The following is a 16653-nucleotide window of genomic DNA, read 5'->3' as shown; positions in this document are numbered from 1 at the left end:
TGTAAAACCCTGGGGGCGACCCACAATTGGAGACATGGAGAGGTTTTGTTTTGTTTTGTTTTTTTAACATAGCTTCCCTTCCTGCTTTGTCTTTGTCTACTGGGCTACCAACTAGCTTGAGGAAATCCCTTTCCCTCCCTGGGTTTCAGATTATACATGTATAAAATGAGTCAGCAGGCTCTAGGTTATCGCTCCAGTCCCTGCCACCTCTAAGAGTCTGTGAGATCTGTGACAGCCCTGATGTGGGCTCTGCTCATGTAGATCTTTCTGACTGCTTCTGCCTTTGGAGGGCATTCTGGTGCACCAGCCCAGTTGTTTGTGTTACTGTTCTTATTTCAACACTTCAGGGGTCTCTGATTTTGTTTGTCTGGGTGCCGCTTCCCCTTGTAGATCACACTCCTTCTATCTGCTTTCACAGATGTTCTTGGTGAGTTAGTGTGGCCCAAAATTCTTCAGTCTTTGGACAACCTGGTAATGAACTTCCTCACAATTAATGAGGATGGTCTTCAGGCAACAGATAGTGCATTGCTGGGCCTGCACACCAGTCAGCTCGACAATTCAACAAGCATTTATTACATACCTCCTGTATGCAAGCAAATTATTTATGACTAAGCAACATTTTTGTGGCTACTTCCATCCTCTTTATTTCTTCTTATTAGTGGGAAAGGAAATGGGACAAGCCTAGGTGATGGGAATACCTAAGCAAATGGCTCTTGCACTCAATAAAGGTACAATCTCCTTGGAACGGGGAGGGGAATACTATAATATGTACCAAAACTTTTTCAGATTTTAAGGATCTGTTGACCTGTGTTCCTCCAGCCTAACTTTCAAGAATCCACGAGTCCTTCCACATTATGATGAAATATATTAATAGAACTACTATGACTTAATTTATTAACTTATTAAAAATAACTCATATTTCTAAATTCCCAAGTTCACACAGTTAGGAAGTATCCAACTTAGGATTCGAATCCAGGTTTCCTGACCTCAAGTCTATTGTTATTCCTATTAAGCCATGCTGCCTCTACTCTCCAAGGGAAATGAACCTCAGAGGTAACCTTATATCTACAGTGTTGTTTACCTGAAAGCCTTGGCCAGGTACTGCCAGCTTTTTTAATAAGACAGGAAAGTGCTAAAGATTATTCTTTGCAATGCCCCCATCTCCAGTGGTTGCAGCAAAAGGACATTTTTGTTAGGCCCTTCCATGGTGTCATAATAGACTTATGTCCGTACTTAATGACAGGACAGTTTGATCTGAATTTTCTCAGTTCCTCATAAATCATGATCAATCAATCAGCAAGTATTTATTAAAAGCCTCCATTGTGCCAGGCATTATAAATAAGGGATGCTCTAGCCTTTATTCTTATCTGACAGGACAGTAACATGTATCTAAACATAGCCTTGGAAATTTAACTGTCTCAATCCCCCTCCTTCAGACCCCATCAAGGGTCATAAGGCTTCTCAGCATGGTTTTGTGACTTTGGGTGAAGAATGGATAAACTCTAAGGAACAAAGGTTCTGCTTTTGTGGCAGCTTTTATTTTAAATAACAATAATAAATTTTAAAAAAAGAGGGAGTAGGGGCAGATCTGCAAATTGTCTGCACATACACATATATATTTTTTCTTGAAATTTCAGTGGTTCTTTTTTTAGAACATGTAAGTTTACATTTTGAACACTTTTCTTGTGATATTTACCTGATGGGGATTTTTCTCTTGAGTAGAAAAACAAGACCATTTTGCCTGCACACAGATGATGCCAAAGACTCAGAATCCAGGACATTTTAAGGCAGGATTCCAACCTCATTACTGCCAGGGATAAAATTTCTCCAAGGTGGAAGTGTCCTCTCTTAGAGCTCAAATCCATCTCACAATTGTTTCTCCTGCCCCTTTGTTTTTCAAGCAAAGCAATTACTTTTTTTATTTTAGAAAAAGAAGCTTGTGCTAATGTACAAAACTCTCCTTTTTCCTCTTTCATTTATTTGAAATTGAACTTAACAAAGTCAATTCCAAGCAAGTGCTCTCTCTGAGTAATGCTTTTTGTCCATAAAAACAGCATTGACTCAGGACGGTCAGGAAGTGCTGATGTGCTCTCTGGCTTTGTATGAGAGGCCGTAATGACAAAGTATTCATGTCAAAGTGTATAATGAAACTATAAATTGTTTTCATGAATGCTCGGAATTTGGTCTTTTACAGGGCAAATCCAAAAGGTATTTAGTGCCACATTTCATATATGGGAATAACATCAAACTATGCAGTATATTCAATAAACTTAAAGAATGATGTGAGCTCCCACTTTCAGGTGCCGAGGCTGATAACTGTCAGGTGGGGTGGGAGGAAGGGAGGACATGTATGGGAGGGACCTAGGAAGGACAAGGGACAGGGCAAGGAAATATCTGCCCAGCTTCACGAAGTGAAAAATCTACTCAAGGGTACCAGAATATTTGCTCAAATTTGGAGTTTAGTTGAAAGAACTGATTTATGAAAATGAATCTGTGTGTTATGGGTGTGTGTGTGTGTGTGTGTGTATGTGTATGTGTGTGAATTATAGAAGAACTTGCAAGTGTTGTTGCTGGGTAGTTAAAAGCAGAGGAGAAAAGCTATGCCTTTAGAATACCATGCTCTTCTCCGCCTACTTGAAAGTGCTTCTCCTGGGTGGTATGGCATGGTATAATCTGGTGTAGTATCTTGGTAGTGGTTTTGGGTTTGTTTGTTTTTTCTTTGAGGCAATCGGGGTTAAGTGACTTGCCCGGGTTCATGTAACTAGTCAATGTCTGAGGTCACATTTGCACTTGGTTCCTCCTGAGTCTAGGGCCAGCACTCTATCCACTGTACCGCTCAGCTGCCCCACTGGTAGTGGTTTGAGATTATTGTGTAGGGAAGATTTAAAAGAACTGGAGTCGTCAGCCATTTACTAGATGAGTGAGCCATTAAACCTGAGCCTCATTTCTGCTTCTGGAAAATGGGAATCATATTTTCCATTATTGGGTTCTGATCACAGTCAGATGAGATAATGCAGTACTGGGAAGAGCCTTGGATTTGGAGTTAAGAGTACCTAGATTGGAATACCAGATTATTTCCTTTATTACTTTCCCTCTGTTAATTATTGTGTACTTATCCGGTACACAGCTTGCTTTGTGATATTTATTTGCATGTTATCTCTCCCACCATTAGATTGTAAGGTCCCAGAGGGCAGGGGCTGTCTTTTGCCTCTAAGCCCAGTACTTAGCACAGTACCTGGCATATAGTAGGCACTTAATATGTGTTGGGGCAGGTAGGTGACAAAGTGGATAGAACACAAGACCTGGAGTCAGGAAGACCATCCAGGTCCATTTAAAGACCCCAGATTAAGGAAAATTCCTTTGATCTCAAGGCTGCCCATTCCATTGGGACAGTTCTCATTGAAAATCTACCTCTTGGCAGCTTTTACTTAGTCTTGTCTTCTGGCAAATCTAAATGGATTTAGTCTAATCCTACTCCTATATGACAACCCTTCAAATACTAAATGGTAGTTCTAATGTGACTTCTTTGTCCCTCCCTTTTATCCAGGCTGGAATTTTCCCGGTTCTTTGTGTTGGTACTTGGTTTCCTTTGGGTTTACTGGTTATATTTGTTACTCAAAGATCAAGCCTTAAGCCTAATTCACTCTGGAGCTCATAGATTGGGCAACAGTTTCCTGCCCTCCTAGCATAGAGTGAAGGTGAATACTAAATAGTAACTATTTCTCTTTTACCCAGGAACCCTGAGGGTCTTCCCCTCCCAGTTTGATTTTTTTTTTTTTATTAAAGGAGTCATTCCTTCAATAACTACTGAAAGGGGCCTGTTCATTGAATGGATGCATTTCACTCAAAGTAAGAATGTGATAAGACCTAAGCCTGATAGGGCCAGGGCCTCCCATTGCATCCTGGGCCATCTCCAGTCATCCTGATGAATATCTGGCCACTGGACCCAGATGGCTCTGGAGGAGAAAGTGAGGCTGGTGACCTTGCACAGCCCTCCTTCACTCAAATCAAAGTCAAATGCAAGTCATATCATCTTGATGTCATGGTCCTTTTTTGGCGCGAAGGACAAACACAACATGATTTCCAGTCCCATGACCAGCTTAATCACCCTCATCTGCCCTCTACTCTGTTAACATACGTCTTTAAAAAATTGTATTCACACAATTCATGTTGTCTGGCCAGGGCAGAGTATAATAATACTACCTACCAACTCCCCAGTTTTGGAAAACATACCTCTATTAATACATTTTAGGATTGAATTTTCTTTTTTTGTTTGCAAAATGTTGATTCCAGAATGCAAAGCTATAACTAGCCGTTTTTGCACCTTGGGTGAGCAACGTGAAAATTGTGCCATCAGATCATTTGGGGAGTGGGCAAGGTTCATTAGAGACCATAGAATATCACCATCAGTCATTCTATTGCTAGGGAAACTTAGAATAGGGTAGGGCTGGGATGGGGAGGTGTGGCCCCCAGGGAATAAACAGCCATGTAGGAGCTTATTATTATTGCTAACTTGGTGCTACACTTTGTTATTTCTAAGCCGCCAAAGTACTTTCTAATTTCTGGCTCTCTGGACCACTGTTCCACTTACCCCACCTTAGTTATGGCTTTGCCAGAATGCTGAAAGTTTCTTTGGTGTTGCTACAGTCTCCAGCGAGTCATCTGGTTTTGTTTGCTTTTACAGTATCTGGTGTGCAAAAGGAAGCTAGAAAGTAAGAAGGAGGCATTATTGATCCTTTCCAAGGAGTTGGACACGTGTCAACAGGAGAGAGACCAGTACAAACTCATGGCCAATCAGCTTCGGGAGCGGCATCAGTCTCTAAAAAAGAAATACCGAGAGCTGATTGTACGTAGTTACTTTTGCAAATTGCCTCTTCACCTGGGTGAGAAATTAAGCCAGACTTTGAAGTGAACATGCAATCTTTGGGAAAATGTGCTCGCCAGAGGAGTGTTAGCTGGATTGCTTCTTCTTGTGTAATGGTTCTTGTGTAATGGTTACCGTCTCTCTCTCTTTTTTTTTTTTTTAACATATTGCTAACAGTATCGCTATTAATTGCCAGCTGTGCTGCAGTCATTAGATTGTGTTAGGGAGGGAGGCAGCTTGCTTGCAAAGGTTTTCTCTGGAAAATGTGTCCCATTGAAATCTGAACTCCAGCACCTTTTAATGGTGGGGGCCAGGTCAGGGGGCATGACACCCATAAGATGAAAGGAGTCCTTTCTTTAAAACAATCATTTGAATGATACTGACTTCTCCATTCACTTTAATTCTTAAAACAAATGAAAAAATAGCACTCCCTCCCCTTCCAATTTCTGGCAAGCTTTTCTTTGGATTTTGTTCATTTAAAATCAGGGCTCAACCTGAATGAGACAGCATGTTGCTGAGTTAGAAACACATCTGGAGTGAGCAGCCCTAGATTCAAATTCCATCTCCCCTCTTTATTATCTGAATACCATTCCCATTACTATATTCTTATTACCTCCTGGGATCTCAGTCACCTCATCTATAATATGAAGAGGCAGTTGATCTTTAAAATCAGTTTAAATTCTAAATTCTTATGACCCTATGAATGGGAGTATCAGTTTAGTCAGAGAATATTTTAATTCTTCTGCTTAGTTCTTATTCATTAGTTTTTAAAGCTCTATAGGTTTTGTTCCAGTTGGAACCAGTTCCCTGGAGTTCTGGGTATTTTAAAGGTTCCTTCGTTTCAATTTACGTAGTTCAGTTGGGGAGTGAGAGGGTGGGGTGGGGAAAGAAAAATTGGGCTGGGTTTGAAGTTTAGCAAATACAGGTTTTGTTCTGGTCAGTTTGGCTGACATATATGTTAGTTTTTTAATGCATTTTAAAAAGTGAAATGGACTTTGTTTCTTTGTAGGATGGAGACCCATCAATTCCACCTGAAAGGAGGAAACAGGTAGGATTTCTTTCTGTTTCTTTGGCTAGTGTCATCATCCGTTCCTTAAGAATACTAATTCTTTTTTTTGAAATAAATTTTATTGCTGCCTCTTGTTTTTCTGTTATAGTCATTTCCAAGTATATCACACTTTTCTCCTTCCTCTCAAATCCCTCAAGGACTGAATCTTCCCAGGTAGCAAATAGTCGAGCACAAACAACTGATACAGTGCTGAAATCTGACAGCATATGCAATGTCCTCCCGACAGTCTGGCTATGAAGACATGTAACTGGGGTTGGGTGCCCAGGACTGTCTCCCGGGCTGCTGAATTTCGAAGGGTCTCCTCCTGTAGTGCAGAATCTGCAGAGCTTAGTACAAAACTGGTTAGTGAGAGTGATTAGGCAAAATCAGGAACTCTCAGGTACTTGGCTGGGCTGAGGTCTTCCCTTAGCATGGCCTCCCCAACAGTCTTCAGACTTGGGTCCCATGGTCTCTTTCTCTACCCACTCTCCCCTCCCCACTGAGGGTGTGCTTCAAGTCCCCGGCCCCATGTGTGGTTTATGGTATTTGCTGAAGGTGCAACAGTTCCTGTTTATGGCTCTGAAGGTCTGACCTGATCTCCAGGATTGAAGTTGGTTGTTAGTGGTTTTCCTTCTAATGGAACATCAACCTTTGAGACTAAAGGGTTATCTTTATTCTTTTTTGTAGAGGGGAAGTTGCTTTTCATTTTCATTTTTCCAAAGCTTTGATGGGGATTAGGATAAGGCAGGGGGGTGAGAGGGGGAGACTCAGGTATGGGAGGGTTGGGATGAGAAGTCTTTGAGGTGGGAAAGCTGCTGACATTGGGTCCCTGTGCCAATGTGTCTCTGGGGACATAGTTGAAGGGATGCTAAAGGTGGCTGCTACTGCTACTGCTGCCTCTAGGTTTCATTCCATGAAGGGAATGATAAAAAAAAAAAACTTCCTAGAAGTGATCATAGCAGCTATGTTGAAGATCTGGTTGGGTGAGGCTTTCAAGGCTACAAGTAAAAACCTATGTGTTGTTTGGACACCACTCCTTTAGAGCAGTTTTCCTAGCTCTGCTCATGAGGAGGCTGACACACAGACTCAGGTTTATAAAAGACCTCATCTTGGAAGAGACCTTAGAAATTATCTGATTCAGGCTCCTCATTTTACAGATGAGGAAACAGGCCCAAATAGCTTAAATGACTTACAGGTAGCAAGTGGTGCAGTCAGAATTCCCATGGATTCCTCTGACTCCAAATTCAGAATTCTTCCCCCCATTCAAGCTGGATATAAGGCCAGTGTGATGTTTCTTGGGTCCTCTTTTAAACTGCTTACTTGAGGTAGACTTTCTATGTCTGTTTCTATGTCTGTTGAGCTGAATGCTGCTGTATTTGTAGTCTAGTATTACAGGTGAGAGAGGAAAACTGTACCTGGTATGAGGTGAGGGTGGAGGCCAGGTGTGGGTATTGTTACATAAATGGATAGAAATGGTTTTTTTTTTTCTGATCTTTTTCACAACTTTGGTGACTAGATTGGGCCATGATCTAATTCTAAAATTCTTTCCACCTAACCCAGAATTGTAAAATCATCTGTGTGTACATTAATTAGGGCAACCAGGTGGTACAGTGGATAGAGTGCCAGACCTCAAATAAGGAAGATTCATCTTCCTGAATTCAAATCTGGCCTCAGATTCTTACTAGCTGTGTGACCCTGGGCAAGTCACTCAACTCTGTATGCCTCAGTTTCCTCCTCAGTAAAATGAGCTGGAGAAGGAAATGGCAAAGCACTCTACTATCTTTGCCAAGAAAATCGAAGATAGGGAAATGAAGACAACTGAGAAACAAAAAGCACGTTAATTAATCCTTTGTTAATTGCTGTCTTCAGCACTCTGTTCAAACTAAAGGATGTGACCTGTCCTTTAGAGGTTTACAATCATAGGAAGAATGGACACCATAGACTGGATAGCCAAGTAAAAATGTACAGGTTAGACCCCATGGTTCCCTCTTATATATGCTCTCTCTATTCCCCACCCCCCAAAAATGCACTTTTTTTTTGTGACTATTTTATGTCATTCATAATTTGGTCTGAGGATTTGCCATGGCATTAGCTAGAACTTTCCTGCAAAATTATCTGGGTGGATGGGAATGAATTGTTTAACATTAGAATCCTTCATCTCGAATTGCTCGGGTTGTTTCTGTGACTCTCAATAGTAGTCTTTCCTCTGATTTAGTGTATTTACAGTTCGTTAGTATTCATGAAGCAGTTTTACAGTTTTTGGCGGGTTTGCATTCCATGACTTTATAATAAAAAATTTGCATTCACCGAAGAGAATCTGGTGAATTTCACTCAGAGTTTTCCGATGCATCTTTATGACCCTTAGAAGCATGGAATGGCTGTGTGAGATACTGCCTATATGGCTGTGAAGTTGTTTAGTTCCCTTCCTTGTAATGTTTGAGATTTTTTGTTGTGGTAGTGGTTGCTAATTGACCCCAGTGCTCCACAAACAATTATCCAGTCGATGTGCTGGACTATATACATGGTCTCCGGAAGGCCTCGGCTTGGCAAGTATTTGAAAAAAGTGACCACAGTGTTTGGGGAAGAGGAGAATAAGAGAGAAAACCTACATTCTCATTCCTTTTTAGTAGGTTAGGTGATTTTTTTTCCCTTGTTGTTGTAGTACCAAAGATCTTTTTACCTGAGTTACTATAATATGTGAAATAGTATGGGAAAATGAACTGAATTTCTAGTTGCCTGCTATAATGAAATTCTTTATTTTGCTCAAAGCAGGCCCTATTTTTATTTATTTTTGTTTTGAGTGGGAGGTACAACAGGGGACTGGAGCTGAAAAAGAAGACACAAAATTGTTCACTCAACTTTTTCATCAACCAGACAAGGGTAGAAACATGCCCCTTGACCTCAAGTCTCCTGGATTGTGTTACATATTTATCCCAAAGGCAAAACACCAAGTGGAGCATTTATCCCTCCAGCTGCAGAACACATTTGTACACATTGTACAGATGAGAATAGAAACTCAGCTAGGCAACTTGAGGCCCTCTCCTGCATAGCTAATAGTTATGTCCATATAGAATCCCAAAATGTTGGTGCTAGGAAAAGGGAAGATGCCAAATGGAGAATCACATTGACCTTTTTGTCTACAAATTAGCCTTCTCTGTGTGTTTCAGAATAAAAGATGGTACACGATCCTGTGTAATTCATGTCACAAGAGAAGTTCTTCCTGGCTCCTGTAGATTATTTCAGTTTCAGTTTCATATTATAGAATATCTTAAGTATGGTGATTAAATTCCCGCCTTACATCTGAGCTGTATACTTCTAAAAGAGCCTCCATATATATTATATGAAAACAACCTTGCAAGGAAATCAGGGAGAGTATTGTTATCATCCCCATTTGACAGATTCTACTCATTCAGGCCCAGAGAAGTTAAGGGACTTATCCATGGTCACTCAGCAAGTTAATGACATTAACTTAGACTAGAACCCAGATCTTCTGTCTCCTACTTTGCTAGTTTTACTGCTACAGGAAACTGCATTGCATGTAATTCAGTTCCACTCAGCAAGTGTTTATTAAATGCCTACTATGTTCCAGGCATTGTTCTAGGAACTGCAAATGTAAAGACAAAGGAGAAAATAGCCACTGGGGGTGTTTACGCTTGTACTGGGAGAGAAGAGCATGTACGTAGATGAATAACTACAGTACAAAAGGCATGCGTATACACACACGTACAAATTCCAAGCATCAAATGCTTATGTGTTGTTTTTCCCACCCTCCTCTGAAAACACACCAAAAGTTTTGTTTTCTTCTTTTTAGTTCCAGTATTAGTGTTGACTAGGTTTTGGGGAATGGGGTAAGTTAGAATACTTTTAAAAACAGTTCACTGTTTAACAAGTGGTTAATCATTCATTACAGGACCTGTGAAGAAATCAGGACAACAGTAATTTTCCTAATAGCTTCTCAGGGGATGGTGACAAAAATTTCCCCATGATACATACTCCAGATGGAACTATTTGCAGAGATTAGATATGGAATCCTTTTGGACTTGTAGTGAGATGCCACCAGATGATTTCAAAAAGACCCTTAGAAGGAACAAAGTTCTTTCTTCTAAAAAAAATTTCCTCAAAAGAGAATTTAAATCATCTTCCATTAATGTTCTTGTGAGATCAGAAGGCATTGAAACCATACATTTCTTTAAGATCCTTCCCCCCCCCACCCCCCACCCCCACTCCATCCTAGATTACAACAGCCAAGCCATGGGGAAATATTCCTTTGAGTTTCTTAGCTGAGATGCTGTTCTAATCAAGTCCAGAATTTCAAGGAACAGATACAATACTTCAGTCTGAGTTGATAGAACTATAAAGATTATTGATAATATACAAACCAATTGGACATGTGATAAGAGCAGAGGACAACCAATCAATGGTTATTCCACTGTTACTATTATAATTTCAGGAGAAAATAAAGAAGGCCCCTGGCATATTGATTGGATTGATTGTGGCAAACTGATGGGAAGGCATGGAGAAGTGCTACAATAGATGAGCTTTCATTGATGAATTATTATATATTATTAGAGGAAAATGTGCATCAGTGATATCAGACATCAGTTTGGGTGCTCATTCATATGCAAAGAACATGACACATGCCCCATCTTATTACTCTCATGGGTCCCACTTTGGCCTGATTTGAAGAAATAAGCACCTGGCCCTCTCCAGGTAATAGACTGGTCCTGAGAAGCCCACATCTGTTAGGGGTTATATGGTTTTATACCAAACTGAGGCATAAAGGGAGCTAGAGTCTCTTGTCATTGAATCAGTCTAGTATAATTCCTAAGTTTCAATAAGTCCCAAGTAACTTGGAGCATGCCAGTTATGAGTAAGTCTGATAAGACTAAATATAGGGGTTGGTATAATTCTTATGGAGTCTTCACTCACTCTCGGTGATGCTGAGTATCTTCTTTCCTCTTCTTGATGAAAGGTCTTGCTCTAATCAGCCTACTTCAGATGCTTCAAACATAGCAGCATTCTTTTCTTAAGTGCCAAATAAGTGCAAAGTTTTGTACCAAGTTAGGACTAAGGAAGATACCAAGTTCAGATAAAACATGATCCCTATCCCCAAAGAATTTATACTTTATTATGAGGATAAGACACTAACCCCAGAAATCATGGGAAGCCGTTCTTTGCCTCATTTCTTACCTGGCCTCATTCACTGAATGGGTGATTGAGCAATCAAACTGATACCTGGGAAAGACCTTAGCTTAAAAAGGCCATGGTCTTCCACTGCATCTGGGGCCATTCTCTGGTTGTCCTGATTTATATCTTACCACTAAACCCAAATGGCTCCAGAGGAGAAAGTGAAGCTCATGACTTTGCATCACCCTACCTCACTTAAATCCAATTCACTTTTAAATCATGGCATCACCTTCCTGATGTTATGGCCCTCTTTGAAAACAAAGGACAAGCAAGCATGTAGACTACATAAAAGGTGCATTCAAGAGTTTTGGAATGAATTACTATTCAAGATCATTGCCAGAACTGGGTATCAAGGAAGGCTTTCTGGAGGAAGTAATATGAGCTAAGCTCTAAAGAATAGATAGGTCAAAAAGTCATTGCCAGAACTGGGTATCAAGAAAGGCTTTCTGGAGGAAGTAATATGAGCTAAGCTCTAAAGAATAGATAGGTCAAAAAGACATTTTGGTCCAGTGATAATTCTATTAGGCTAATACTCTAAAGAGATAAAATAAAAAGAGGAGGAAGTCCTCCATGTACAAAAATATTTATAGCAGCTCTTTGTGGTGGTAAAGAACTGGAATCTAGGGGGGGAGTGTCCATCACGTAGGGAATGGCTGAGCAAGCTATGGCATATGAATGCAATAGAATACTGTTGTGTCATAAGAAATGATAAAAGGTATAGTTTCAGTGAAGCCTGGGGAGATTTGTATGAACTGATGCAGAGAAAAGTGAGAAGGACCAGGACAACAATTTATACCCTAATGACCGTATTATTTATACAATAACAACTTTGGAATACTTAAGAACTACGATCCCTGCAATGACCAACAATGATTCTGGAGGACCAGTGATGATAGAGAGGCAGTAGACTGCAGATGCAGAAGCTAGAATTTGTTTTGCTTGATTGTCGATATTTGTTACAGTAATTATGTTGTTTGTTCCATGGATTGGATTAGAGTAGAAAAAAACAGATATATTTTTATTCATGGAAAAAATTTTGATTTAAAAAACAAAGGGTGAGTAGGTAGGTGAGATCATTTAGGTTCAAGGCAAGTCGGTACAATATGAGATATTCTTAGAACATCTGACAGTTGACAAAAGGAGACTTACTTAGCCATAGCAGGGAAAAGATATTTAGAAAAAAGAAAAGGACATTCAGCAAGGATATAGCATTGATTCATCTGGGTGCAGCTCTCCTGACTGTTGCCCGTGATATTCGGTGGGCCAGAGACCTGAAGAAAGAACCGGATGGCACCTCGTACTCTGGGCTTTTGTGGGGGGTTTTTTGTACCTAGCACAACAGGAAACTGTAGTAACATTTCAAGCCTTTGGATCCTGAGCCAGTTAAGTCTCAAGGATAGTTTCGATACCTTTTAAGGAAAAACTAGCTTAGCTTTGGAAAGTCAGGACCTGAGGATTTTGTTTCTCTTACAGTAGGAGTTTAACAGGCAAAGGTAAGAAGGGAGGGCATTCTAGGAATAGGAAACAACCTGAAAAAGGGTCAGAGGGAGGGAAATATGGGACTTGTTTCCAATTCCATAATATGTTCCCATGTAACTTTAAGTTAGAGTTTAAAAGAATACAAGAGGGAAAGGTAAGATACCAATTTGTGGAGGTCCTTGAATGCCCAGCAGAGAAGTTCTATCAGAATAACTACAGAGAAATAAAAAAACTGATTAAATCCATTTTGATTGGGGGCGTGTGCATTTTGTGGGGGGAGGAAGACCTTTTCCTTCAGGAATAATGCTAACTCACATTTCAGTAGGTCTTTGACATTTACAGTTTTCCTCAAAACAACCCTGTGAGGCAAATAGCATAATAACTTTATTTCTGCTTTACATATGTGGAAACTCATTTTTAGGGAAGTTGGGGGTGGGGAGGACTTGTCCATGATCACACAGTTAGCAAGCACCAAAACTAGGACTTGATTCCAAATCTGATGATTTTTCCCTTACACCATGAAAAGAATTCATTTATGATTTCACTGCTGTGTCAAGTTCAGAATAATAGCGTCTTTGTTTATGAGTGCTAATTTGATGCTCCAGCCCCAAAACACATTCCCAGCAACTCATTGCTTTGAGATGTTCCTTTTCCTTGAACTTTGAACCAAGATTACATGGGAGCATTTTGTCCTGGTGAGGCCACAGGAATAGGAGCATATAAAAAAGTAAATAATTAGAATCATACCAGAGTTGAACTTAACCTCAGGGAAATGGCAAGGGCAGGGAATCCCAGAGTCCTGCCAGTTGGAACATTTATAAATTATTTGGTCAGGCCCTAGACTATTCCTTTTCTTTCCTTTCCTTTTTTTCTTTCCTTCCCTTCTTTTCCTCCAGTCATCCTAATCTGTATCTTGTCACTGAGTCCAGATGGCTCCAGAGGAGAAAGTGAGACTGGTGACTTTGCACAGTCCTCCCTCACTTCAATCCAGTTCACCTATAAGTGATGGCCTCACCTTTCTGGTGTCATGGTCCTCTTTGAGAAGGAAAGACATGTGACAACAAAGTCACTACATGGTGTAACACTGTTACCTCTGAAGAAATTGTTCTTCCATTAGCATCTTATTAAGACACTATTTAAATAAAGCAAACAGCCCACCCATTAATTTGCACACCTGTCTCTATGAGCATGGTAGGGTAAGCTTCTGTTGCACATGCAACAATAAATACAAAAGCTTCAGTGTTAAAAATAAAGAAATGAGCCTGCCCTAGTAAGTAGCAAAGGTCATCTGTCAGCAGTTCCTGGGAATAGGGGGTCTTTGCTAAGCAAAGCAAGTTTTTCTATATTACTATTAACACAGGCACTGCCACTTCCATACAAAAAAGCAGTGGAGGAGAAATTGCAATTAAATTTGCTATCAATCAAACCTCTCCATCAAGTGTACTTGATGTTTCATCAAACATTCCCTCCCCCCCCCCCCATTCTAGCTTAATCTAGCTCTTTTCTTGATTGAAAGTATGGATTTAAAGAGCTCAGAACAACTTTTTTTTTAAATATACATGCAGTTCAGCACTATTTTCCGCATTTGGATTTTATAATTGTTAATAGGCTTTCTCCTTGATTACCTCTTCTTCAGGAATGATCTAGCTTGCTTGAGAGATTGTCTTTTTTCCCTGTGAGTCCTATCCTGATTTACCTGCACTCACATTGAGGGGTTGGCTACACAGACTATGTTAGTAGCCATATTTTTTTTAACAGCCGTGAGAAGCAGAATTACTTTTTTTTTCCATGGCTAGCTTTCTGAAATAATGTAAAGAATAATACAGCATAAGAATTCTGGAAGATTTGAGGGAATGTTCCTGAAATGATGAGCCTTTCACCTCTTAGTCTTTGGTTGAATTCTGCTTAGGTCAGTGGAGACTGGAAATCATTATCAACTGACAGTTGTTTAATGACTGAGATGAGAACAGTTAGTCTTTTTATTCGTAATCTGAATTGTGTACTTGAGTTTTACTAAATTATTGTGAAATTTCCTTTTATCATTCTTACTTCCAGAGCAGCACAGGTTGGGAAGCATAGAGGAGGAATGCTTGTTATTTTAGTTTATTATGCATGCTAACTAGCTGCTAAGATCTGTTATTTATACCTGCAATGTGAGTGTTGCTGGCCCCCTCTAAATTTCAGTACCTGGGACAGAACTCTGGCTCTTTGGTTCTTTTCATACCTCTTCTCACCAATCTCCCCTCCCTTTCCCCACTATAAACATACACACAATACTTTTTTTATTTTTATGTCAGGGAGAGAAGTGTTATTTTGTAGTGTATTTTTCCAACTTGAAATTGGGACGGGGGAATGACTGGTTCTCATGATAGACAGATGTCCCAGAAATCTATAATGAAGTGATGCTGATATCTGGATAACTTAAAGCAGTAACACAGAATGATGATTGTTATCATCCTCCGTAACGTATCATTGTAAACTCCTGTAGCGTTTAGAAAATGTTCAATGGGCAAGTTTCATTTGTTTGAGGGTTCACTTGTTTGTTTCTTTGATGGTACCTTTCATGAAAATTGTTTTTAAATTAATTTCACAGCATCTGTAACAGGATATTAGGAAACAATTCTGGAGATAGATTCAGTGGAATTTTGAAAGGTGTTAACGTTAAGGTAGGAGGACACCTGCTGCTCGCTGTGACTGACATTCATTAGCCTCCTTATTGACAGCTTCTGAGACAACTTGGTGGAGGGATCTGAACTGTTCTTTCCATGCCGTGCCATGGTGATACCTTTACAACCATTGCCAGAACTCCCAGACCCAGTCCTTGGAGAAAATTCCCATGAGCAAAATATTATCCACTCTGTGGATGGGTTTGGGAGAGGGAGGTCTTGTAACTACAGCTGAGTGACAAAAAGTGGCAGGTGTCTGATGAGTCCCCTCCATGTGGGGGAAAATGAGAATAATGGATGGTATTTAGGTAGTATTTTAAGATTTTATGATACATTTATTATGGATTTTAAGATTTTTATAGATATATGGTATACAGATTTTAAGATTTTTACAAATGTATGTGTATATGTTACATATAGATTTAAGATTTCTACAGATATATATTTATATGTATATAAATATAGATACAATCTCATTTGATCTTCTCCAACAACCCTAAGAAGCAAGGACTACAAGATTATTTTGCCCATTTTATTGATAAGGTAATTGAGATTGAGAGGCTGTGTGATTTATTTGTGAGCACAGAGCTAGGAGTGTCAGAACCTAAGTGCTTTGTCTGGCTGCAGTTCCAGGGTTCTTTCTTCTATATCATAAGATTTTTTTCCCCTCTGCTGTGAGGAACCCCAGGTCAAGGCTTTCTTCCTGGCATAGCCATAGTCCTGGAGTCAGGAAGACCTAAGTTCAAATTTGACCACAGACACATATTAACTTTGTGACCCTGGGCAAGTCACTTAATCCTGTTTGTCTCAATTTGCTCATCTATAAAATTCAGCTAGTAACAGCACCTACCTCCCCTGGTCATTTGTATGATCAGACAAAATAATAATTGTAAAGCATTTAGCACATAGTAAGCATTATTTAAATGTTAACTGTTATTATTCATTTCCCCATCTCCTATCTGACTCTAGTTATAAAAGGAAAAGAAAACTTATTATGAGAGTTTTCTTTTTTTCTTTTTGTCTGTCAATATTCTACTACTATTAGGGCTAAAATGTCAAATCTTAATGTCGATCCTGGATCTGAATATTTTAAATAGGCTTTAAAAACCCCCCACCTTTTCCTGATATGATGTTTGTGCTACCCACTCCCCCAGAGATTTAGAGGAATTAATCTCTTGGTTTTGTCTCCTTTCCCCATGAAATCCTTCCCAGCGGTAGCCAGTCTGCCCGTTATTTCCTGACATTTCCTTTACAGAACGCTGCTATTTTGGACTGATGGTCACAGAGACCTTCTCAATAACACGGAGACAAAGTGCTCTGCGTAGCTGATAAATTATAAGCAGGCACTGCGTGTGAGCGTGATAGATTATTATAGTGGATGTGTGTGAGTCATGGCTGTTATTTTTGGT

The 16653-nt window shown here is 39.8% G+C and overlaps 1 protein-coding gene across 4 annotated transcripts in view; it reads left to right on the top strand.

The window, feature by feature from the left end:
• Nucleotides 1-16653, top strand: part of CCDC149 (coiled-coil domain containing 149) — a 145827-nt gene that overhangs the window by 60002 nt on the left and 69172 nt on the right. For all 4 annotated transcript variants that reach the window (XM_072620383.1, XM_072620384.1, XM_072620382.1 and 1 more), the window contains exons 2-3: nucleotides 4685-4846; nucleotides 5874-5912. In XM_072620383.1, coding sequence (XP_072476484.1) covers nucleotides 4685-4846; nucleotides 5874-5912 — 201 coding nt within the window. The remainder of the gene's footprint in view (nucleotides 1-4684; nucleotides 4847-5873; nucleotides 5913-16653) is intronic.

Source organism: Notamacropus eugenii, chromosome 6, assembly GCF_028372415.1.
Source record: "Notamacropus eugenii isolate mMacEug1 chromosome 6, mMacEug1.pri_v2, whole genome shotgun sequence".
NCBI lineage: Eukaryota > Metazoa > Chordata > Mammalia > Diprotodontia > Macropodidae > Notamacropus > Notamacropus eugenii.
The sequence above is the reverse complement of the archived record's forward strand: the minus strand, read 5'-3'. Positions and strand labels throughout refer to the sequence as shown.